This window comes from Falco rusticolus, chromosome 1 (genome assembly GCF_015220075.1).
Source record: "Falco rusticolus isolate bFalRus1 chromosome 1, bFalRus1.pri, whole genome shotgun sequence".
In the NCBI taxonomy this organism is placed as follows: Eukaryota; Metazoa; Chordata; class Aves; order Falconiformes; family Falconidae; genus Falco; species Falco rusticolus.
The window spans coordinates 125,890,959-125,914,678 of NC_051187.1; the positions used below are offsets into that span (position 1 = coordinate 125,890,959).

The window sequence follows — 23,720 nt, forward strand, 5'->3', positions numbered from 1 at the left end:
CTTTCTTTCTTCCCCCACTCCCATTTTCACCTCACAAACCTGGTATTTGGGTTTCTTTACTTGCAGTTCTTCCGTTCAAGACTCTGTGACCAAATGAATACAAAATGCAGTGACACTAAAGCACCTTTTTGTTCCATAAAATAATTGCTTACTTCTAAAGGCAGATAAAAAGCTTAACATGAGAAAATATTTCAGTATAACAGTAAGGTTAATCCATATGCGTAGCTTAGTTTTAAGCATCATCCTTATACCTTTCCACAAACTTTGAGAAACTAGAGCCTCTTTTCCCCTTCTGCTCTCTGTATGCCTCCTTTTAACATATACATAATCCCTGTAAATCCGTTTTCTTTTTCATTAGTTTCTGGGCCCGGATGAGAATGCAGGCAGCTCAGCAAGGTGGTATAGGACAAGTTTCAACTAATGGCAACTGTCATGAATTTCAAGATGCAATGCCATGCCTTCCATCAGAGGTTATACATATTCGTGCAATCCAGTTGAAGTTGATAGTTCAGGGCATACTTTCTAAATCTGTTCTTGCAAAAACTTCATTCCCCAGTCAAGCCTTCTTCAAAAAGTCTTCTGATAGCATGCTGTGATCGGCACTGGATTACTCTGTGTCCTGTCAGTGTAAATTAGGATCTAGTTTAATACTGCTGATGTTCCCTGACCCTTTTTAAGTAACGTTACAGTACAATACGCTATTCAGAATAATTTAAGCCAAAAATAATGGGCAACATACATTTCTCCTGATTTGGTTGCATGAAAGGGAACCGTGACCAAGTCTCAAACTAGTTCTTAAATTTGCCATTCTCAAGGATTCTTTTGCCTTTCCCCATCGCTCATGCCTTGCTGACAAATCTCTTTAATACCTGTCAGGTTTTACATGGTACAGTAAGCTTTCTCTTTTAGCGGTACAGAAGCATTACTTCTCTTTTTGTGTTCAAAACCCCTTGTTTTTTCATTTTTTCCTCCCCATAGTTCAGAAGGGATGTGACAGCTCCGCAGAACTACTGACCTTTTGTATCGTGGTTTGCAATGGAGTAGTTAGCCCATAAGAGGAAAGCAAAAAGGAAAGAAGTATTGTAGGCTCAGTGTCTAAACAAGTGGGTTTGTTTCTGTATAACTTCTCTGTCACAGATGTCAAATGGTGATCCAAGGGATGTTCCACACAGAATATAGGATGGAACAAATTTTAAGCCCAGATTATCAGGGTGGGCAAAGTGGACAGTGGGTAGCAGGTCCTTTGCATTGTGTACCTACCTCAGGCTAACGAAATTCAGATGATCTCTTGCTTTTGCCTTCATCAGCAAAGAACCTTTATATAAAATATTTGGGTAATACTTTGACAACAAATATAAAAGCTTCTTCTGCTATTGTGTTCATTAATGAAATGTCACAATTTTGTGTCTTAGTTACCAAAGGCGTAGCTGTGTGATGTGTTAGTCTGGCATGTTAGAGTCTTTTTTTAACAACTTGTGTAAAATTAACGTGAAGAAACATGATGCCAAATAAAATTATCAGATAATAATGTAATTTTAATGGCAAACTCTAAAATTTAATAAAATGCACAGATTTCTAAGGGCTTATATGTGTTTCCTTTTTCCTATATACAAAACTTGTTTGTAGTAATTAGAGACAAAGATTTTGAATCTGGAATTGCCGTGTTATAACTTGCTCATTATTCTTCAGCTTTTGGTTGAGTTTTAAGTAGTGCATTGTGTTTATAGCTGGAATATTTGTTGAAATAGGCAATGTGACAAGGTAGGTGGTCTTCTAATTAATATTTCTGTACAGATCCATAAACTGTGCAAGGCTTGTTTAACTATACAGAAATCTTGTTGTTAGATTAAGACATTTGTTTAGGAATGAAGTTCAACTTTTTCTTTGAAATTCAATTGATCTTGTTTCAAGGCCTTTGAAATTATTTATTTTAAGAACGGTTTTAAAAGTATAATTAATTCAAGACATTTCTGTGACCTGTTGCTAAATATTTAGACCGCAGATTAATTGTATTTGCTCAGGGCTTCAAATAGTGATTTTAAAAAACTTGGTGAAAATGAAAGGGGCTTATTAGTGAGAGGAATTATACAATGATAAGAGGTGATGTGTTCGTGTAATCCTTCTGTCATGTAAATGGACACATTGCTAAAAATTCAAGAATAAACAAGAGCATTGAATTGAAAACTAAATACTGTCATCACAGGGAGAATGCACCATACGCTGTAGCCAATGTGCTCAGCTTAACTCAGAAATTTCCTTAAGACTGTGCAATTTCTTATTGCAGATCTTAGTGAAACCTTTTTGTACGTACGGTTGACCCATGGAGTGGAAAGCATTACATTACAACTGTACCTATTGCCTTTTTGAAGCCCATCCCTTGGTGACATGTCTAGAACTCTTCTCACTCGCTAATTAGGAGCTGTAATGGCTTTGTATAGCGCAGGCGGTGCTCAGGCAGTACCTCAGAATGGGCTGGCATTCAAGTTAAAATGCAGGGGTTGTCCCTTACCTTTCCCCTCAGTATATCTCTGCTTGATACTGAGAAAGTTTTTAATTCTCACTGCCTGTGTTACAGCTGCTGAAGCGATGACAGGTGATCGCAGTGTTACCATGTTAACAGTTTTCTTCAAAAACTGTCTCCGTATTTGTTTGCTTTTACTGACAAAGCTAATGACAGTTGTTAAAAGTTGTGATGGTACCAGTGAGAGCTCAGTAAAGACTGAAAATAAACAACCTTACAAAGACCTGGTAGTTTATTCTTGTGTACTGGTTTTAATATGTCTGACTATTGGAAGGAAGGCAAAAGGTTGCGGGTTATTTTAAAAACCCAGCAATATTCAATATTCAAACCATTTAAAACATTGCTTAACTGGCATTTTGTCTTTTTCTGAGAGTAAGATCTAATAACCAGAATTATTAGTTGGAGATCAAAGTACTTAAGTTTTCCTTTCAGAATTGCATGGTTCGCTTTCCTCAATGTTCGTTAAAAAGTTACGTAAATGTATTCAAAATGAACATATTGTTTTTATAATGTGTCACATTCTACAGAACTGCCACGTGGCGTCAACCCAGATGTGTCATAGTCGAGGGACACACGATTGGCGCCAGAGCCTGGCTGGCTGCAGCGGTTGCGTTGCAGATGGCAGTAGCGTTCTCACGCTGCTAGCTGTCTCCTTTCTGGAGGGCTGCTGTATTTGTTAGCCCCCTTGATAAGCCAGCAATCGTCACAACGTTGTCCTTTATTTTCACCTTACAAATCTTTTTTTACTTACAAATGGTTTCCCCTTTCTTCTGGTCGTGCATCTGGTCGCGCACGGTGATCCTTGCATTTGTCACCACTGATCACTGCGGATGACCAAGAAAACAACACACAAATCTCATCTGGTACAGATTGCACTGCCTGACGTCTCCAAGACTTAATCAGATGTAAGCCTTTCAGCAGCAATAATCCAAATCCTTATTGATTCCCAATCTATTTGTAATGCTAGCTGAAAGCTGCAGTATGAGTCTTTGAATCAATTAAACAGTCCAGATGCAGCTGCACTTAGACAGCAAATGGATCCCACACATTTCCATGACTGCTGTGCAGCCTTTGACCTTTAATTTGTGGGCTCATCTAGTGTGAGCTCCTGAATAGTGAATCAAGCCTATTGATAACAGGCTTAATGTTTTGTGTTTTATCTTGCAGTTACAACTTGCTGTATTCTTAGAAACAGTCTGCAGGGATCTGCGAACACAAGTTGAAGGCTGCTGCTGTGGAACAATGCAAATTTCAAAGATCGGGCTGAAGTTCATGAGAACAAAACCTTTCCTGTTACTATAATCTAGTTGTGAAATGGCTTCAGAGAAGGTCGTAGGTACTCAAGAGGTCCAGCTAAGGTGCCAACAACCCTCTTTCTCAAAACTGCTTTCCGTCACAGTCAGGAATGGTATTTGACACCTTTTCTTTTCCTGTTTCTACGCACACATGCTTGTGTGTCTAGATCATATGGATTTATCTCACAGCACTGTGGCATTACCGTCTTTGATTGTATCAGATACCATGTTACCTGCAGCAGTGTCTTGATTGCCCAAGCTCATAAAAATCGAGGAGAGCTGGCCATCTAAGACAAGCTTCTAAAGAAACCAGGCAGTAGAGCAGGCAGTTGCTGTAGAAAGCAACTAGAATTATTTTTCCCTCTCCCTTTGCTTCCCAGGGAAATCGGATTCAGATCAAAAAACGGTATTTTTATAAGTAATTCCCACTGAATGCATGAAAGTACTGGAATTCTATTAGGGAAGGTTGAGAACCATTTAGGAATGCAGGTACTTGAGGGTTTAAGCACCAGCCAAAAGAAGCATGTTTCAGAACCTTAGCAGCAGCTAAATGTTTTACTGAAGGACCTAATGAAGTGCCTTTGTGCAAAGCTATAATCTTAGATATGTTTTTAAGCGTTTTCTAAGAACATCTAAATAATGCATACCTGGCAAATGCTGACTTGCATAAAAGTTGAACTTCTCTTAAAATGGAAATTTTACACAACCTAACCTCAGCTTAAATACTTGTACCTATAAACAGGAGAGCAATATTAAATAATACAAGCCTATGATGATCTTCTAGCAGTTTATGCATCTTCATCTCCAAAAATGTTGGGGACAAAAGAAGAACATGTGGTGTCTAATACAGAAGCTTAAAATTACAGAAGTTGCGCTTATCTTCATAGCCAGTGTCTTTTTCTTCATTTTTAACGATTTCTCTTTCAACTTTCTCCTCAAACTCAGTTACTTTTCCTTGCCTGTCTGCTTTGTACATTCTCTTCCTGTCACCCCACCCCACCCCATCCCCATTTATTTCTTTTCTTTGCCTGGCATTATTCTTGCTGTGTAAAATGCCAGAATAAATAGAGGTCACTTAAAGCACAGTACAGTTTAGACCATTTTATTTATTTTATACTTTCATTCTTACTTTTTAGGTTTGTCTGATGTGCTTTGTAAGCTCATTAGATGGATGCTAATCTCTCTGCTGTTCTCACAATGTTTTGATTTAGTTCAAATTAACTGCAGTGGTCTTACTACTTATATAAAGTAATGTCAAATTAAAAATTATGCTCACTGTTACCATTTCACTTCTCTAAGGCACTGTTTTGTTGCTGTGTTGAATGGCAACTTAAAAGTTTGCAGCTGTGGACAGTCATTGAATTTTACTAGTGACAAGTTGGTGCATATGAGATCAGAAGCAAGGCTAGTCTAGAGTGACTGTAGACAAAAAAAAAATTTGAATTTACTTCTTAACTATGGCAAAGATATTTAATTAGGATTTTTTTTTTATTTACTGGCATAACTTCCAAAAAAATAGCACTGAAATACAGGAAAATTGCAATAAAATGTTATGCAAGTGAAGTGTTTATACATAACTCTTCTTTTGCAAGCAAATAGAAATAACTGCAAACTGTTTCAATGTTCAGATTTAACTCTTTGATTTTTTAATACATTTTAGTCCATAAATACAGAATATAACCATATTAAAATAGAAAGTTTAAACACAGCATTTTCCAATTACAAATTGTCAACGAAATCCTTGAGAATGAAATGAGCTGACAGCTGTAGTCGGAGCAGATTCGTAAAGTACTGTTATAGCACATTGCACCATCAATTATGTGTCAAGCATGCTGCCAAATAGTAAGTGTTCTGACCTTTGTTATTAATAATGGAGGCAGACACTGGGGACATGTGGAAGACAAATAATGTATATAGATCTGATTTTGTTAATGGATATAGAGCCCATTTGGTATCCTGCCCCTCCCTTTGCAAGCTATAATTTTATGAAAAAAATGGACAAACAAAGTAATGGAAAGCAGCATTGTCAAAAATACACTCTTATAGGAAAAAAATGTTCCTAAGTTAAATAATAGCAAGAAAGCTCTTGTCATCAAGCTTTACTGCTTTATTTATATATATATTTGTCATTTCCCCTGTTTCTTGGAAAATAACCTGGAAGAAGTGAAATGGAGCAACTTGTCTTTACTGTGTTCTCCATTCATTCTTGTATTTTTAAATTGTTATTTTGCTCAATATCATCCATCATCTTGTAGAAATTGGCTAGTCAAATGTCTTTATCTAGAATATAGCTTCTAGTGATTTTAGGTGATCATGCAAGACAACACTGATAATAGGTAAAAATGGCGATAGTAGTAGAATGGCCAACGAAAGGACAGAGGGAAACACTGTTTTGTGGTATTATAAAAAAAAAAAAAAAAGGGGGCCCAAGACCCAGCAAAGATAATCAAAAATGTGGGGCAGAGAAAACTCCTTCCTCTACAAGCACTGATGGCACTGTTTCCTGCATCATTCTCGATGCAGAATATAGATCCCAGAATGTCTTGCCAGTAAGACGTTAAATAATTGGGTCAGGATTTCATGTGGAGCACGCTGCAACTGATTACATGAAAACCAGTGGACTGTTTGCATTAGCAAAAAGCTCACTTTGGTCCTAAAAGTTGTAGAATTTCTCTTATCACAACCTTTGTTAATGTTATATTACTTTCAGACAGTAGAACAATTTTTTAACATTATTTTTAAAATTTAAAATTACATCTAGGAATTGAAAGTAATTGCATCTACAGACCCTCTCTAAACTTCACTAATCTGGGCTTGCATAAGATTAATGAAAAATTAGAGCTCCTCTGATTTGTAGTACTTTTTTTTAATGTTACTTTATTGGTGTCTTGCCATAAATTCTAAGTATGTGTTGAAGTCTGGGTTTCTGTTGCAAAGCCGTTTTGAGTTTTTAATTTTTTTTCAGTTGCCTACACTAAAAGTGCACAACTAAGAAAGAGCAAAGAATTTGGAATAAAAGGTAGGGACTGAGACAGTATATTTTTGTGAAATTAACCAAAATTTGCACAAAGTCAAGAATGTTGCCAGACAACTGTTACTTTTACGGAAGCAGTTGCATTCCTCTCTTAAAAATTTAGAAACTCTTTTTACCAATCCTTAATGATCTGATGTTTTTACTGTATACAGCCACACTCTTCTAATCAACCAGAATTTAAGATTTAATTTGAAGTTCATGTCAACAATAAATGTTGACTGTTGTAGAAAACTAAATCACTCCACCAGCTCCTTACACATGTTCTTTTAAATAGTCTGATAGAGAAGAAGAATTTGCTGCAGCTAAACAAATACAGACTTTACAATGAATATACCAAGAGGAGATCACTGAACTGTGTGTCAAGGTAATACTGGTAACTTACTGGAAAAATCAACATATTTTTTTCTATTCCTTTTTTTTCCTAACTCTGGGCACTGTGTGTACTTTGTTTACTATACATGTATGGATTTCTTTCTCCATTTCTTGCTGAATTGGAAGAGGGGAGAGAACAAAAGCCCTCCAATGGTCAAGTTGGTTGTCCACAGTGTATTTGTAAATTTGAATTGAAGCCATCTTTATAAGCAAATGGTTTTATTAAACTAAGCACAAAATAATTCAGATGCAATAATGATTTGGATTTTTAATAAAACTGTTTTTATATATCTGCTCCAGAAATTGTTTTCCTTTAGTTCCTGTTAAGTGAGCAGTTTGTGTTGTAGGCACATGGCACTCCGGCTCATGGAATAGCCAGGAAGAAATGCAGTTGAAAACATTAATTTATTAAATTTCATACAATACTTTGTTAAAGCCACTAATTTCTTCATGTTTTGACTTTTGTTCATACATGCTTTATACATGTGTACCGAATTCTGTCCAGATGGAGAGACATATATATCCTGATCAAAGAGGCTGTCATCAACACACCTTATTTCTAACAAATATAACCTCTTTCCAACTGCATACCCCTGGCTTCTTATCAGCTAGGTAATTTTGAGTTTCAGTACTTATTTTTCTGATGATCTAGGCCTGTACCTTGAATATCTGAAACAGCAATAGCCAACATTTTGTCTACAGTGGCTGCACAGGCTTTTAAGGGATTCATCAAAGGCTGGTGAACCTTTGGTTGGATTCTTTTCCCGTATAACCCCCATGAACTGCTAGAACCTCTTAGGATCAGTTACTAGATGACGTAGTTTCCATTCTTGAGCCTTTTACCTAATGGACTGGTGTCCAGCCTTGTGACAGGCTATGCGTGTTGCCTCCGTGCTGTGACCTCCCGTGCCAGGTGTATTCCCATCGCGTGGCAGGCATGCATCCGCGACGCTGGCGTTTACGGCACTGCTGCGGTGAGCTGTTCCCCATTCATTAAGGGGCATGTGCTGCAGCACCCTCAGGAAAACTGTCTGGCAGGAATCAGGTTTCTCAAACCCTGCTCTTTTCACCCCTCGGGGGAGACAGAAGTGAGGAGGCAGCGGCTTAGGGGTTCGTTCGGCTTGGCTTTTCATCCGTGACCTGCTGGTTAGGAACCTGTGTGGTGTCCTGCAAGGAGACCAGGGGTGGTGGGGAGCGAGATAAGCCTCGTGATGCCAACGAATTTGAAGGCAAGGCCCCAATACTGCTTGCCGGGTGGCTTGGGTTGGAGATGACCCTTTCTATGGAGGTAAGGAAGGAGATGAAGTCCTGAATGAGCGCATGTCTGAGGCTGATCGTTTGATGAATGAAGTCTCCGAGCACAGAGTGGTCTGTCACTGTAGTAGTAGTGAAAACATTTTTGTTTAACTTCATAACGCCTTGACATGTAAAATGGTGTTGAAATCTGTGTAAATTGCCTTCTGTATTCCACTGTATTTACGGAAATGAGTTCTGTGAATCTGCCTGACCCCGCGGCATTTCTCTGTAAGTGACACCTGCCGAGGAGGGGGATCCGACAGCACGTGCCGTTGTGTGCCCTTCTAGTGGTTTGTGAGACAAGGCGCGCCTGTGAGTCAGCTGAGCTCGCTCAGAACGGGGGGTTTACTTGCGTAACGTTCAAAATCACTGAATTGAAATAGCTTCTTTTTTTGTTAGTAGCGGCGTTTGACAAGAACTCCTAAATTTCAATTACTATAGTTTCAGATCTCTGGTTTTAGATGCTCTTTACACTGTTGCAGCCTGGTGTTTCTTGGATGAGAGCAGCGGTTCTGTAGTAAACTGTACAGAGTCTGCAGCCTTTTGCTACACACTTAGTAAAAAGTGTACCTCTGTATTTTGTGTCTCACACTGCCATCTAAGGGCCATGTAGGCTGAGAAGGTGGCTGAAGAGTCTTCAGGACTTTGCTTCTTGCTGCCCTTCCCTTTGAGAAGTCAGCAACTCATGGATGAGAGGGGTGGGCAGGAATAACAGCAAGCCTTTGCAATGTGATGTTTCATCTGAAAGGACAGAGGAATCTTGCAGGTGAGTGAGAAATTGGAATGTAAATTGGAGCCGTAGTCTTTTAGGAAAATGCAATGAGTTTGTGTAAAAGCCAGCAAATAAGAAAGGGAGATTACAGGATCTGAGGCTGCTCTTGGGACAAGGAGCTAGTGCTTAGAGCCCCGAAGGGTTTCAGTTGAAACTCTCAGCAGTGAGGGGGTGGGCAGTTCAGATTCCTAAAGGTACCAAAGTGCTTGACTCCTACTGGTTCAAGGATTAGTGGTCTTTAATAGAATTTGTTTATTAAGGTTTTACCTAAAAAGACACAAAGTAATATGAATTATTTTCCTCTTTTTTTTCTAATGTAACATGTTTTGAATTTCTGGGTGTTCTGATTTTCCTGGACTAAGGGAAATGGGGAAAAATCTGGTGTTACTTTACAAGTATGTGACATGTAACATGATCATCATTTAAATATTTTGGTGTTTAAGCAATGAGAATTTTATCATGAAAACTTTTATTTCCAGGATAAAAATGCATATTTTTTTTTTAATCTGCAAACTCTACTTGTATAGGCTTAATTCTATAGCTCCTTCCTCGCTGAGACGTTTTGAACTACAAGTACGGTGAAGAGTTAGTGGCAGAAGCAAAACATTTCAGTATTTGTCAACATAGTACTGTTGGCATGGACCTACAGAAGCTTTTTTTCTAACGAGGACCCCTTCGAGTACAACTTCATTCTACACTGTATGCGTTGTTTTTCAGACTACTTTCCAGCAAACTTTGTGTAATAGAGAAAGTAATTAATCTTGCATGTTACTTTGACAGGCTCATGCAAGCAAAGACCTGGAAGAGCAGTTGCGGTCTGTGTCCAGTGTGGATGAACTCATGACGGTACTTTACCCAGAATACTGGAAAATGTTCAAATGTCAGTTGAGGAAAGGAGGTTGGCAACACAACAGGGGACACTCCAGCTTTGACACAAGATCAGATGATTCCCTGAAATTTGCTGCAGCACACTATAATGCAGAGATCCTGAAAAGTAAGTACAGGGCGCAAAACACATTCTAACACACAATGAATCAAAATCTGAAGGCTTCTCAGTTGTGTCAAAAATATTTTAAAACCTAAGCATTGTCAGGAAACCAACCTCTGCAGTTTGAATTGATGCCATGTCTATAATATAAAATATTTGAAAATCAGCCTTCCCTAATGAAATAAATTGCTCTGCAGACATATTTTTGGTACATCCATTGTAAGAGAGGTGCTTCTACAGAGTGCTTCTCGGCTCAATGGGTAGAGGAAGTTAAGTGTTTGTCTTCAGGTGTAAGCAATCTTGCTTTGCAGAGGCTGTAACAATTTTGAGAAAGGAAAGAGGGCACTGATAGTTGGATTCATGGAACTGTTTCTGCTTGTTTTTGCAATCACGTCACGGCTGGTAGTGCCTTCTTCTCTCATGCATTATTGCTTTAGGATGCTAAATAATCCACCTGTAGCTTTTTCCTGTAACATGAGCACAGTTGTCACGTTGTTATGCTCAAACCAGAAAAAAACCGGCTTTCAGACAAATATGTCAATACCCTTTAGTGATTTAGATGGCCTAGATAAAAATATATTAGCTTACAGTTTAAGCAAGTGCTTGCAGGCAAACACAGGATTTATAGCAGGAGGTGTGTTTTTTTTGACATGATATTGGAAATCATGTATTTTAATGGAGACATTAAGGTACACATGAGGAGAAATTTCCATTTTTGCTGAATAGCCTAACAAAAACTGTTGCCAGGAGAGAATGAAGAGGCCTTTATTGTATAGCTGCAAGTTTCACGGCTGTTTAGTGTAAGGTTGTATCTGGTAAAAGTCTGTATAACATGGTGTAAAATGTTTGCCCAAATTTGCATAGGTAACCTGGGCAGGGCGCAAATATTGCCTCTCAGATTAATTCCTATGGTGTATAGAACAGCTAAATAATAACCTTTTGCTTTGAATTATACTCTTTGAGTTTAAAAAGTAAACGTGTTCAAATTAATTTCACGTTAAGTGTGTAAGTATAGAATTTAATGTTTCTAATATATAGTATCCAAGTGAAGTGCTGTGTGGGACCAGCTATGCTTACCTGGGGGAGATGTGCAGTACTTTAGACTTCACTCATGGTGAGACTCACCCCAGCCATAGCAGGAGGGACATGTACAGCTGTAGCTGCTGGCCGGCAGGTTGAGGGAGGTGATTCTGCCCCTTTGCTCGGCTCTGGTGGGACCCCACCTAGAGCACTGCGTCCAGCTCTGGAGCCCTCAGCACAGGAAAGACATGGACCTGTTGGAGTGGGTCCAGAGGAGGGCCACAAAAGTGATCAGAGGGGTGGAGCACCTGTCCTGTGAGGAACGGCCAAGAGAGTTGGGGTTGTTCAGCCTGGAGAAGGGAAGGCTCTGGAGAAACTCTACTGCAGCCTTTCAGTACTTAGAGGGGACTTCCAAGAAAGATGGGGACAAACTTCTTGGTAGGGACTTGTGATAGGACAAGGGATAATAAAGAAGAGATTTTTCATAATGAGGGTGGTGAAACACTGGAACATGTCACCCAGAGAGGTGGCAGGTGCCCCGTCCCTGGAAACATTCAAGGTCAGGTTGGATGGGGCTCCAAGCAACCTGATCTAGTTGAAGGTATCTCTGCTTATTGCAGGGGGGTTGGACTAGATGGCCTTTAAAAGTTTCTTCCAATCCAAACTATTCTATAATTCCATGATTCTATGTCATATGATCTACCCAATCTTGTTAGGTTCCCCTTGTAGCTCTGCTGTGACTTTCCTTCTGCTCCATGACAATGTGCCACATCCCTATGAAGAAGAAAAATTAATTAGAAGTTAACATAGAGAGATGTGTACTGAATAAAAGGTGTGACTAGCAATTACATTTTCGGTTCTAAATAAAAAAAAAAAAAATCCTACTAATTTACTGCAGGAAAGTATTGTTTTTAAACAGTTACTTTATAACACATGAAATTCCCTGTAACTTGGCAGGTATTGATACTGAATGGAGAAAAACTCAGTGCATGCCACGTGAAGTGTGTGTGGATGTGGGAAAAGAGTTTGGAGCAACTACAAACACCTTCTTTAAACCTCCATGTGTATCCATCTACAGATGTGGAGGTTGCTGCAATAGCGAAGGACTCCAGTGTATGAATGTCAGCACAAATTACATCAGCAAGACAGTAAGTTCTCACTCTTACTACAGTCCAAGTGCTCCTTGCAAATCCATTTGTGATCATGCATATTTTAAACCTTCTTACTTAGTACACGGAAGGAAAAGAATCAATTCCAGAATACATAGGAAAAACAGCTGAAGAGACTGCTGCCCAGAAGAAAGTGTTCTCTTTTCCCCAAAATATATTCTCTTCTCTCCTCTCCCTCTCCTCTCCCTCTCCTCTCCCTCTCCTCTCCCTCTCCTCTCCCTCTCCTCTCCCTCTCCTCTCCCTCTCCTCTCCCTCTCCTCTCCCTCTCCTCTCCCTCTCCTCTCCCTCTCCTCTCCCTCTCCTCTCCCTCTCCTCTCCCTCTCCTCTCCCTCTCCTCTCCCTCTCCTCTCCCTCTCCTCTCCCTCTCCTCTCCCTCTCCTCTCCCTCTCCTCTCCCTCTCCTCTCCCTCTCCTCTCCCTCTCCTCTCCCTCTCCTCTCCCTCTCCTCTCCCTCTCCGGGGGGGGTGGCAGGGGAATAAAAAAATTATGATGCCTTGTTCTCAGTTTTGAGATTATCCATGAAACATAATTCTGTCCTTTTTTTTTACATCTACCATTTGCCTGCTGTATGAGGCAAGCAATCTGGAAAACTAACCTTTAATTTTAGTAGTGAAGACTGCTTTAGGACGTGTGCAGACACAATGCATGTTGCAAATAAACCTTTTAGGAACCCAAATTTACTATATTAAGAGATATTAGTGTAACATACCCATTCTTTTTGTTTTAGTGCACCTTCCTCAGGTATATGTGCAGATTTTATTCAAGTTCAGGGCTAGTGATCAGGTAGGAGTGTGCAGAGATTAAGCATTGAGCCTGTGGGCTGCCTTTAAAGGATGAGCATACATGCATTATTCTATTTCAAGTAGCTATCACAGTTATCTTAAAACAACATTTCCCTGAAAAATCACATAAAAATAATCATGCTTCAGAATGTTTGCTAGGATAATTTGCTTTTGTTACAGTATTTGGTAGGAGTTTTGTTGGTTGTGGGCCTTTTACCTCATCTTTCTGATACTTTGAAGAAAACTAATTTTAGTGTAAATCTTGCTTCCTTTTTCAACTAGATTCATCGAGCTGAAGATGCAGTACATATTAATAAGGAAGATACACAACTGCATAGCTAACTATGAGATTGTAGCCCCTGGAAATGTCACTACTTTATTGCGAAACTTCTTAGTGCTCTGAGCCTTCTTGAGGCCAAAAAGGGAACAGAAAAAAAACAGAAAAAACCCAGCTTTTTTTTTTTTTTTATAAAATAATTTTTTTGTCCTCATTTCTCACCAAATCTGTCTGTCTGAAGTGGTGTATTCTAGCAAGAATTTTCAATCCTAAATTTAAGCTAGTGGTAGACAGCCACACAAAGCAGGAATAATGCTAACTCAAAATAGCTTGAACAAAGAAAACTACAACGCTGATTTCGTTCAGGCCCATAGCTATTCCCACAAACAGCTGTCCTAATTCCATTTGCTTGAAAGATGGAAATATAATTTTCATGTTATAAACCAAGAAATAGGACTTCTTTTTTTTTTTTTCATGGATTTATGAAGTTCAGCTTATTGGAATGATCTAGTTACAGAGAGAGTTGTTCCACTTAGCACAGATTTCCTGGTCTTTGAGCACCATATCAGTTTGGGGTAAATAATCCCTTTCTATTCATCTTTCTGTTCTTATCTATTGAGTGAAGTAATTTATTTTTGCTAGTAGAAAATGTTTAGTGCTGAGTTTCTTTTTTAAGTTCTTGATGCCATTGGTGATTATATGATATAGAAGTAGTTAAAGATTTGAGAGATTCTGAAAAAGAAAATGTTAAAGGACTTGTCAGAAAGAAGAAAGAGGCAACAACATTGTTTTGTTTTCTTACCTATACTGTAAAAGCAAGCAATTTAATCTCTTGAGTTTTCTGTCTTGCTTCTGCTTTCCAGTTTTATCTGGTCCTTGACAGAATGCAGTTTTAAAAAAACCCTTAATAAAGGAAGAGAGCTATAGCTATATCTCTTCATCTGTCATCATCTCAAATCTTTTTAAAGTTATGTGACCACAGCTTACCCTATATCAGATGAGAATTAGGAAGAAAAAAGTATTGGATTCAAGACCCTTCTGTGGAATTCAGGTACCCTACACACCTATTTTCACTACTGTTTTCCTTTTATTTCCTGAATGAAATCAGAACAAATGGTTAGTAACCAGGCATCTTCTGTTTTTTCATCTCACCATTTTTGTAGTTTTGTTTTTGGTGTGTAAATTCCAAAAGATAACTTCATGCTGTTCAGCCTGCAGAAGAAGTCTTAATGGGAAATTAACTTTTCAGCTGGAGGTCTTACTGTGAGGGCAAGCTCTAGCATCGGTTCCAGACATTAAAGAAAGTTGATATCAGCTTTCATCAAAATTAATCAAAAAGAGAAGAGCTAAGCATAGTGATTATTTTTATGGGGAGCAAATAATTGATCGCCAGGAGAATGGACTAGGTCAGATGTTCCCAGATTGGCTTGTGGAACACTGTGGTGGTTCAGAGAGAGGTCAATAGTTCTGTAGTTCGGGCTGTGTGCCCCCTTTCTAGCCACTTTATTAAGAGAAAAACAGAAAAGTATCCCGCTTTGCTTTAAATGCCATTTTTTCCACAAAGATCATTCCAGTAGTTGCTAGGGGGTGTTTATACATGATGAGGACATGAGACCATTTCTTAATTAAGCTATAGTACGAGGTTTGAGAACCCCCTAGGCTAATTCATAAAATGCAGTAGATCTTTTTCTTCCTTTAGCTGTGACACTGCAATAGCCCAACTTTGCAGGTGGCAGCTTGTTTAAGGTCTGTGGGGAAGGTGGTTGGTTGGTTTTTCGTTTCGTGGTGTGGTTGTGTTGTTTATTTCTCTAATTGTTATTAATCAAACAACTGTTCTTTTTCACATGGCACAGCTAGTTCAACAGCAGTTAAAAAGGTTTGGACCTACCTGGTGCAACAACAGCCTGTCCCTCAGCTGTACATTTTTTATGCCGCACCTATAGGTACTTGCGTATAGGTTGAAGGGGCGGCAGTGAGCAGATGTCAAAGAGCCAGCTCATTCCAGTCTTCCTCTTGGCTGGCAGGGTGGACAGTTTTTTGGCTTCTTTCAGATCATTTGATAGAAAGGTCCTAAATCTTCTTGTTTCATGGTCACAGTAAAAGTCCCTCAAGGGAAAACATCTTTCCAAGCAGTTTCGAATTAGATGTAGGGGAGCTTTTCTCACAGGAAAGAAGTTAACAGCTTAAAATTGCTTGCCATATTTGAGATGTACATGGTGTTCCTTTACACAGTTTGGAGATGCATATGTCATAAGAATTTTCAGTTGTTTTGAACTTTACCACTTATGCCTTTTCCCATGCATTTTTCTGTTAGGCTGATGATTGTAATGATATAGTAGGTACTATTAATAGTGGGAGATACAGCAGTATAATTTCCAAACGTTTTTTATTAGAATTTCTGGGAGGAATAAAGTGATTCAAATATAAAAAGATAAAATAAGGAACCCGAGCATATCAAACAGATATGAAATGTGTTATATCACGTAAGTTACCTGTTGTTGTATCACACATAAGCCTTGAAATACTGTTTTTTAAAAAAAAAGTTAGTGAAATAAATAACGATTGTGTACCATTTTTCTGATAGCTTCTGTTCATTCTTTCCAGTCTTGTATCCTTAGCTTAAAAATCTCTCTAGATACATTGTGCTTTGTTACACTGGTTATACTTGGCCAGCCTTACTGACACTTTAGGCAGTGCAAAGATCACAAGTGATGGAAACCGAGAGTCAACCATGTTTAAGGGAAACTTGCCAAAATAAACCACAGTCTATCAGACAAACATAGAGTAGTTCCTGTAAATCTGGGGGGAAAATCATACATAAATCCTATATTTGAAAAGTTTCTAGAATGATAAGCTTCCGTCGTCTGGTACGAAAGTGTTTTGATTATTTTATATTTTGGAAGTCATTGATCATCATAGTAATTGTATTTGTGCTGATACAATGGATATTGGCGCATGTGACAGTAGTGCTGAACAATTTATTTTAGCTGCTGAAGCAAAGAAATACTAAGTATAAAAATCAACAGTTCTTCTGGAAAGTATGGTATGAAGTCCTTCTAGTCTAAAGAAGGAGCTATCAATGCAGTGAATCAACAATACATGCCTTTCTAAGGATCATTGAGGAGGAATATATGAGAATATTTTTTTTCCGGAATTCTGATAGCAGTTTTGGTCAAGCATGCAGAGATTCCTGTCTGCTGTTAGATATAATTTTTTAAAAAATTAATATTAAAATCATGGTGAGCTCTAGGTCATGGACCAGACTCTGGTCCCACCCTCATTTCAGTTCTCCACCGCAGCTCTAAAAATGGCTGACAGAAGAGCGTGGCCCGTTCGGGAACTGAAAAGAAGCTGCTACAGGGCTGTTGTGGGATGGAGCACACAGGTCTGCCCTGGAAGCTCTTGCAAGGACGACTGAAGAAATAACAAGGATGGGAAGAAGGGGGACTGGTGCACTTGGCTTCATAGTAATTGCAGGTTTTGGAGTGCCAAAGGCCAGGTCTGGTTAGGGAGAACAATTCAGAGACACCTTTGCCTGGTGTACTCTTGCTGTGCTTCTCACTGGAGGAGTAAAGAGCATATGCACCGATCTTCAAGGATTTAAAAAAATGACGTGTAAAAGAATGAAAATTTAGGGGAAAAAATTGTTTGTAGTTGCACACAGGATTGTAAAAGTGATCTAATGATTCACTTACCTTTGTATTAGTCTGAAAAGTTCTTTAATTATTTACCTGTCTCTACTGGAAGGCAGAAAATAGAAGTATATGAAGCTGACGTTCAGGTCAGCTGACCATAGGATATGCTGCCTTTTAATTTTGGCTGGTGCAGTGGAATGAAAGTTAAGTATTAAGCGTAGAATATACCTTACTACAGATAGTGTAATCCAAATGTACGAAGAAAAATGACCTTCCTTCATTTTTGAAAATGAACATTTCAAGTTATGCTAGGTTGAAAGACAGTTATCAAGTCATCTTGGTAATTGACAATGGGAACTACAGAAAATACGTATCCTCAAATAATAATAACAAAAAATGTCTTGCAACCAAAGTTCTTTTTTAAAATCCATATAGTACCAATTACTGTCAGAGTTTTAGCACACAGTTTCTATTTAAGTCATTTACTATACTTTTCTCTAGAGCTTTTTCATGACAGAGAAGAATGGGGAAAAAAACATTTATAGTCACGCATAATCTTGTTCCACGGTAAACAACTCTAGCTTAAGTAGCCTAATATTAAGATTATCCATCATACTCCGTTATAAACTCTACTGGCATCCTTAGCCTAACTTCGCTATTCTTTAACAATAGAGGTTGACATTTTTCTGCCAGATGTGCTGGGTTTGCTTTTAGTTTTTTGCTTCAAAACCTCAGTAAAAGTGGTGGTTCTGCTTTTTCTTAGACCGGAGTAAGAAAAAGTGCATATGGCTTTATCAGTAAAAACAAAAAACAATGGGTTTTTTTAATCTAAAAAAATGTTCATGTTTCCTTGTTTTAGGTAAAGGATACGATACTTGTTTGCTTGTATTAGGAATGTGTGTTTCGTTATCTTTGAGACAATCTGCATACTTTTAAGTGTTAAAAAAAAGAAAAAAGAAAGAGCTAGGAGGCAAATGGTATTGTTAGAAGACTTGGCTTTCTTCGTAACTAGAACACTTTGTAACCTGGAGCTGAACAAAAAATCTGGTGCAGTTTCAGATCTAGGAACCTAAATCCCATCATCTAGGGAGAATCTGTCATTGGTAGACCCACCTTTCGTTGGGAAGGAATGAACCTAGTTGATCCAAAAGCAGCTGAGCCAAGATGTGTGTGTGCCAGAACACTAAAAATTATGCTAAGGAACCCAAGAAGAGGGAAGGGAAATCAAGCTTCATGGGCTGGCTGAAAGGGAAGTTTTGGGTGGGCTGAAGTGAGAGGAGGTTGGCACAGAGGTGAAGACCTTAGGACACAAGGGCTGAGCACAGTACTTTGAAGAGAAATATTAGAAAATACAAGAAAGACTGGAAGACCTACCATGAGGCTTTCAGTGACAAAACAGCCTTGGTCTTGGCTGAATGGCATGTATTCGGTTCTTGTGAAATTCGTTAACTACGTATGGTTTTCAACTGTTCTTCAGTTATGTAGAGCTTCCATTAGTATGTGTTACACACTAAGATTAACAGTATGTTACTGATACATGTTTATGATACTAGCTTCTGTGGAAGAGGTCAGAGCTTTGACTGCGATTTTGTGTGATTTAATTTGTTTTGTTTTGTTGTATGTAATGCTCCATAGCTGTGCTATCACATACTGCTTCAGTGGGTATTTTCCACTGCTTTCTTGACAATGCGGCGTTAGTAGCACAAATGTGCAGGACAACATGGGCAGGTTGAGTCTAATATTTTTCTTTTAACTTGTATTTGCATCCAACTCTAGCAATACGTAATGTACTTTGATTTGCTGTTTAATGTGCTATAATTGTAACATTTTTTTCTGAAAACTGCAAGCAATAAAAGCTTTGAAAACACTGCTCTAATCGCTGCTGCTGTCAGATCTCATGTTCTAGGGACTGAACCTCATTTTTTGTAGTCTTTAGTCCTGAATGTCTGGGTTTAGGCATTGGTCCCTGAAGAACAGACCTGAAGGATATGTCTTTTACCTATTGCCTGTAGTGTGAATTAATCCAATTTTTACTATGATATGAAGTTGGGAAGGAAGAGAAGATTTGGGCCTCTAAGGATACTGTAAAACCAATCCTTTACCAAGTGAGAAGTCAGACAGAAATATAAGCCATCTGATCTCCAAGAAGAGGCACCCATTTGGGCAGTATGGGTACCAGCAATAGTAGCCACAACCAGTAGTGTTGCCAGCAAAGAAGGGAGTCAAGAACCAGCCTTATACACTGTTGTTACAGTGCATTTCTCGTAGAAATACCCTTTCTAGATATTGACGTTTGGCTGTGACGTGTTGCCCAGCATGCCCTGTAGTGACAATAGATGTTGAGCTTATTGTTCTGGTGGATGAAGATGAGAAAGAAATAAATTAGAGATGTTAGCAAAACCAGAAAGCATTACACAATGTCCGATCTTACCTAATTTGAAGTGATTTATTAAGATGATAATTCAAACCCAGCTTATGTATATTGAGAGTTTACTCACACTTAAGCAGCTTCATTGGATTTAGAGATGCTGCTATCACAGCTGAGAGCAGAATATACATTTTTTTTTTAGAGTGGGTCTTCTTTAAAATGCCAGAGATTGTTTAAACTGAATTATTATGTGTTTTCTGTAACAGACTACTTTTCAAGAATGTATTTCTTGTGAAATCTCTTCTTGATACAGTTTCATTATCAGAAGATAAGAATAAATACCTCATTTTTCAGTATGCATCAGAATATAGTATCTTGATAGCGTTTGCAGAAAAGTGAAGAAAGAACAAATCAGTATTTCCAGCCCCAGTATTTCACATCCATCAGTCCCGTTAATGAAAATAGATCTGGTTTATATTCTTCAAAATGCTAGTTCGTGTATCATCTTAAGCACTTGCCAAAAGTGAGGACTAGAAGTGTAATACCAAATATAATATAATACAGTATCTAATATAAATAGTTGTCTTAAGTTTTTTACTTTATATATGAACAGTAGCTACTATTAGGTGATGTAAAATGCATTGCTGTTAAGAGAATTTAGTTGAACAAACTGAAGGAGATTCAGTGAAGTTAAGGAAGCTAGTCTACCTTTACATTGTTTAACTAGGGGTGTTTTGCATTGCACCACTGAAACGTTTATGGGAGTAGTTGTTAGCAATACTTATCTCTAAACTGATAACCTTTCATAGTTTAGATGGAAGGATAAATGTAGATTAAGACAATGTTCATCATTTCCACTCACAATTGGTATGTCTCAGGTGTTCTAGTGAAATCTCTCTCGGTGCACTCGGGATGCCAAACAGGAGGACAGTTAGCCTGCCAGGGACCTCTTTTAGCTGGTTTGGAATTGTAGCAATAGTCCTACACTGCCGTCTCCAGCAGTCTGGAGTCTGCTGTGCTTTGCAGCGTGACAAACCGATCTCCAAGAACAGAAGAAGAACAGAACATGCCCTTTTTTCTAGTCACCTGAAGTTCAGTCCATGCAAAGAATCATGCGTCTTCAGTTTCAAAGTTTTATCAGTTCTCCCTATAGTGGGTTTTTACTTCACCTTTGGAAAAAGAAGTTCATACTGTGATAAGAAAGCAGAGAGAACAAGATTCTCTTTACATGTGTAGTATTGTAATTAAGTCCATACTCTTTCTTCTGCCTCTCAATTCATAAATGTCTTTTAGGAATCAGTTTTCTTATATTTAGTATAGTAAAGGCTTTTGCATCTGTAGATTCTTAGCTATCCAGATTTTTAGAGGTCCAGACCTGTTGTGCTGTCCTTCTGAAAACACAAATTGTTTAAAAAAAGGTACTCTCGCATATATAGATGTTTTGTCATTTGATTAAAGATCAGTATTTAAAAAACAGAAGCCCAAAGAACTCAGCATGTATTTTCTCAAATGTGTACTGTATGCAGAAATGAAAGCTATTTTTCATAAACACAGTCCTCTCTGTCTACATCTACACCACCACCTTCATCCTTTCTAATTTCCTAGTTTGTGCATTATAACAAAACTTATGATGGCCTTCACGTAGGTGCCTATTTTTAAAATAAATTAGTAAGTACATAAAGCGACATTACATCAGTATGAGAATTATATCTCTGGGTTATGATTATTGCTCTATTTGGACGAGGCATCTTGGTAGGAATTCCTTTTGTGATTAATTTAAAGGAACTTTTATAATAGATAAGGGTAAATATTGGTTTTGGATGCCAAAAAGGATTGTAAATATAATAAAAAGTTGATCAGAAAGTCTCTTTCCAGAAGTCTGTGTTGAACTTTGTCAAAACCCTGGAGGTATGTCTGGTGAGAAATAGGCATTCATTTTATTGGTACCAAACTTTAAACTAGACGTGGACTTGTGCCCTTATCTTACTGATGACTCAAGACCAAAATTTTAAGAAGTGTTACTTATTTTGCAGCTGGAGCAAGAATCCAAGTGCTAATATGCTTTGGCTGGAAGTCTGTCTAACAAGAGAAGCTCTTCATGGTAGCTCCCTAGAAAGACAGGGTTTTTTCATCAGTATTAAAAAGATGAAGGAAACAATTTTCTGGTTTGGATTTCCTTCTACATAAGTAAATACATACCAGCTTGCATTTCTAGACTGTAGTGGGGGAAAAAAAGCACATTTAAAACTAACGGAAGGGATGTGGTGCTTTTGCAGCAAAAATAATAGCATTGTAATCTTCTGTTAACAGAATCTAATACAAATAAATACTTTTGCAGTTTTAGTTCTTGTATGATGACATTCGGAGTGTTAGACTTTTTTAAAGTTGCAGTCACTAAATGATGTCAAAATTTGTTGCGTGAAACAGGTAATACCTATCAGACTTAATGATGCTTTATACAATTCAGGTGTAAGTTCTATGATTCAGGTTTATTAATAGTACAAGCTTTATCGTTGGCTGCACAAGTGCCCTTTAACCTGTGAGTACTTGGTGAATATATCCCATACTGCTGTACCTGCATGCTTGAAAGTACTCAGGCTCTCTTGCATACTTCAGTGCCAAGGTACCCTTTTCAGGACATCTTGTAAATTTACTTCATACTCTCAATCATTTAAAATTACCAGTATTTTGATTACATTTGCATGCTGCCTATATGCCATACTATAAAGTTATTGATTATAAGAAAGCATTGCAAATAGATCTCAGCTAAAAAAATAAAATCTAGTTATACATTCTCATCAACTGAAACTGGAATAATAACCAATGACCACGTTTTTAAATGCAGTGAAATCCCCAGAAGGTGCAGAAATATATTTGGAAAAGCAACTGTGTACCTAAAAGGCAACAGTGCACTATTATCCTATTAAAAATACTATCAAAAAAAAAAGAGTTTGTAAGGCTTTGACCTAAAGTATTTGTCCCAACTAATTTTCAGGAGGCTATTGAAATCCATGTTTCAACAGTGAAACCTTCTTAATTTGATGAAGTAGGTGTCCTGAATTAAATACTGAAATGAGCCTCACTGTTTGTCTGTTACCACATGTTCTCTTTTTCCACAAGGTACCACTGAAGTTGTCCTCTTCCACCAGCTGAACTAATTTCCTGCTAAAATTAGAATTTTATTCATTCACATACATTATTATTTTATTAATAGTGGATATTTCTTAATATCTTGAGAAAAAAATAGTTCAAGATGCATTCTGTTAGGGTAACCATATAATTTGCATTGATACAAATACTGGAAAGTAAAAAATACAGCATGCTACAGTTCAAAACTTGTTCATCCAAAAATGTTTTGATCTAAGTCCAACGTATTGCTGTTTTACACAATGTTTTTGTAATTGTGCAACTGATGTATTAGGCTGTAGCTTACCCCCTTTTAAAATTGTTCTGGTTTTCCAACTTTTTGAAGCACCTTCCAAATATTACGGTTTAGTTTTTTTTAAAAGGCTGCCAATTTGAAGTCATTTTGTCTAGAAAAATGTGTTGTTTGTACGTTTTCCTCTTTGAATGTTAAATGTTATAGTAAGCAAACAGGCACGTAACACGGTTTAACACTAAAAACATGAATTGCCGTACCACAGCGATTGTATTCATTTTGCACATAACGATTTTTTAGCGGTACAATTGACTATGCCACTGAAGGATGGCAGAGAACAAAAACCTAAAACTTAAATTCCGTATAGGTTTTTTGTATGTCCTTATGTTATTTTTAGTTGCACTGTTGCTGATCTATAAAAACATGCTTTCCTTTCCTTTCCCTTTTCTAGTTGTTTGAGATCACAGTGCCTCTCTCTCACGGCCCCAAACCGGTAACCGTCAGCTTTGCCAACCACACGTCCTGCCGATGCATGTCCAAGCTGGATGTTTACAGACAAGTTCATTCTATCATAAGACGTTCCTTGCCAGCAACACAAACTCCGTGAGTATGAGACCTTGCCTTTTCTTTTGCATTATGAGCAAGCCTATATAATTAGATTTAAAATGTTGCTGGAAGCTTTCACAATTAAGATAGGTGAACTACACAGTAGTAGTAGCAGAGTGCATTTTGCAAAGGAGCTAGTACTGTTTTACACGAAGGGAATGTTACTTTAGTAACATTAGCTTTTTACCCAGTGGATTAACTGGGGCT

General features: G+C 38.0%; 1 protein-coding gene across 3 annotated transcripts in view; it reads left to right on the forward strand.

Moving 5' to 3' along the window:
• The window catches only part of VEGFC (vascular endothelial growth factor C), an 82,261-nt gene that overhangs the window by 48,643 nt on the left and 9,898 nt on the right, over positions 1-23,720 (forward strand). For all 3 annotated transcript variants that reach the window (XM_037399423.1, XM_037399442.1, XM_037399432.1), the window contains exons 2-4: positions 10,071-10,284; positions 12,256-12,446; positions 23,359-23,510. In XM_037399423.1, coding sequence (XP_037255320.1) covers positions 10,071-10,284; positions 12,256-12,446; positions 23,359-23,510 — 557 coding nt within the window. The remainder of the gene's footprint in view (positions 1-10,070; positions 10,285-12,255; positions 12,447-23,358; positions 23,511-23,720) is intronic.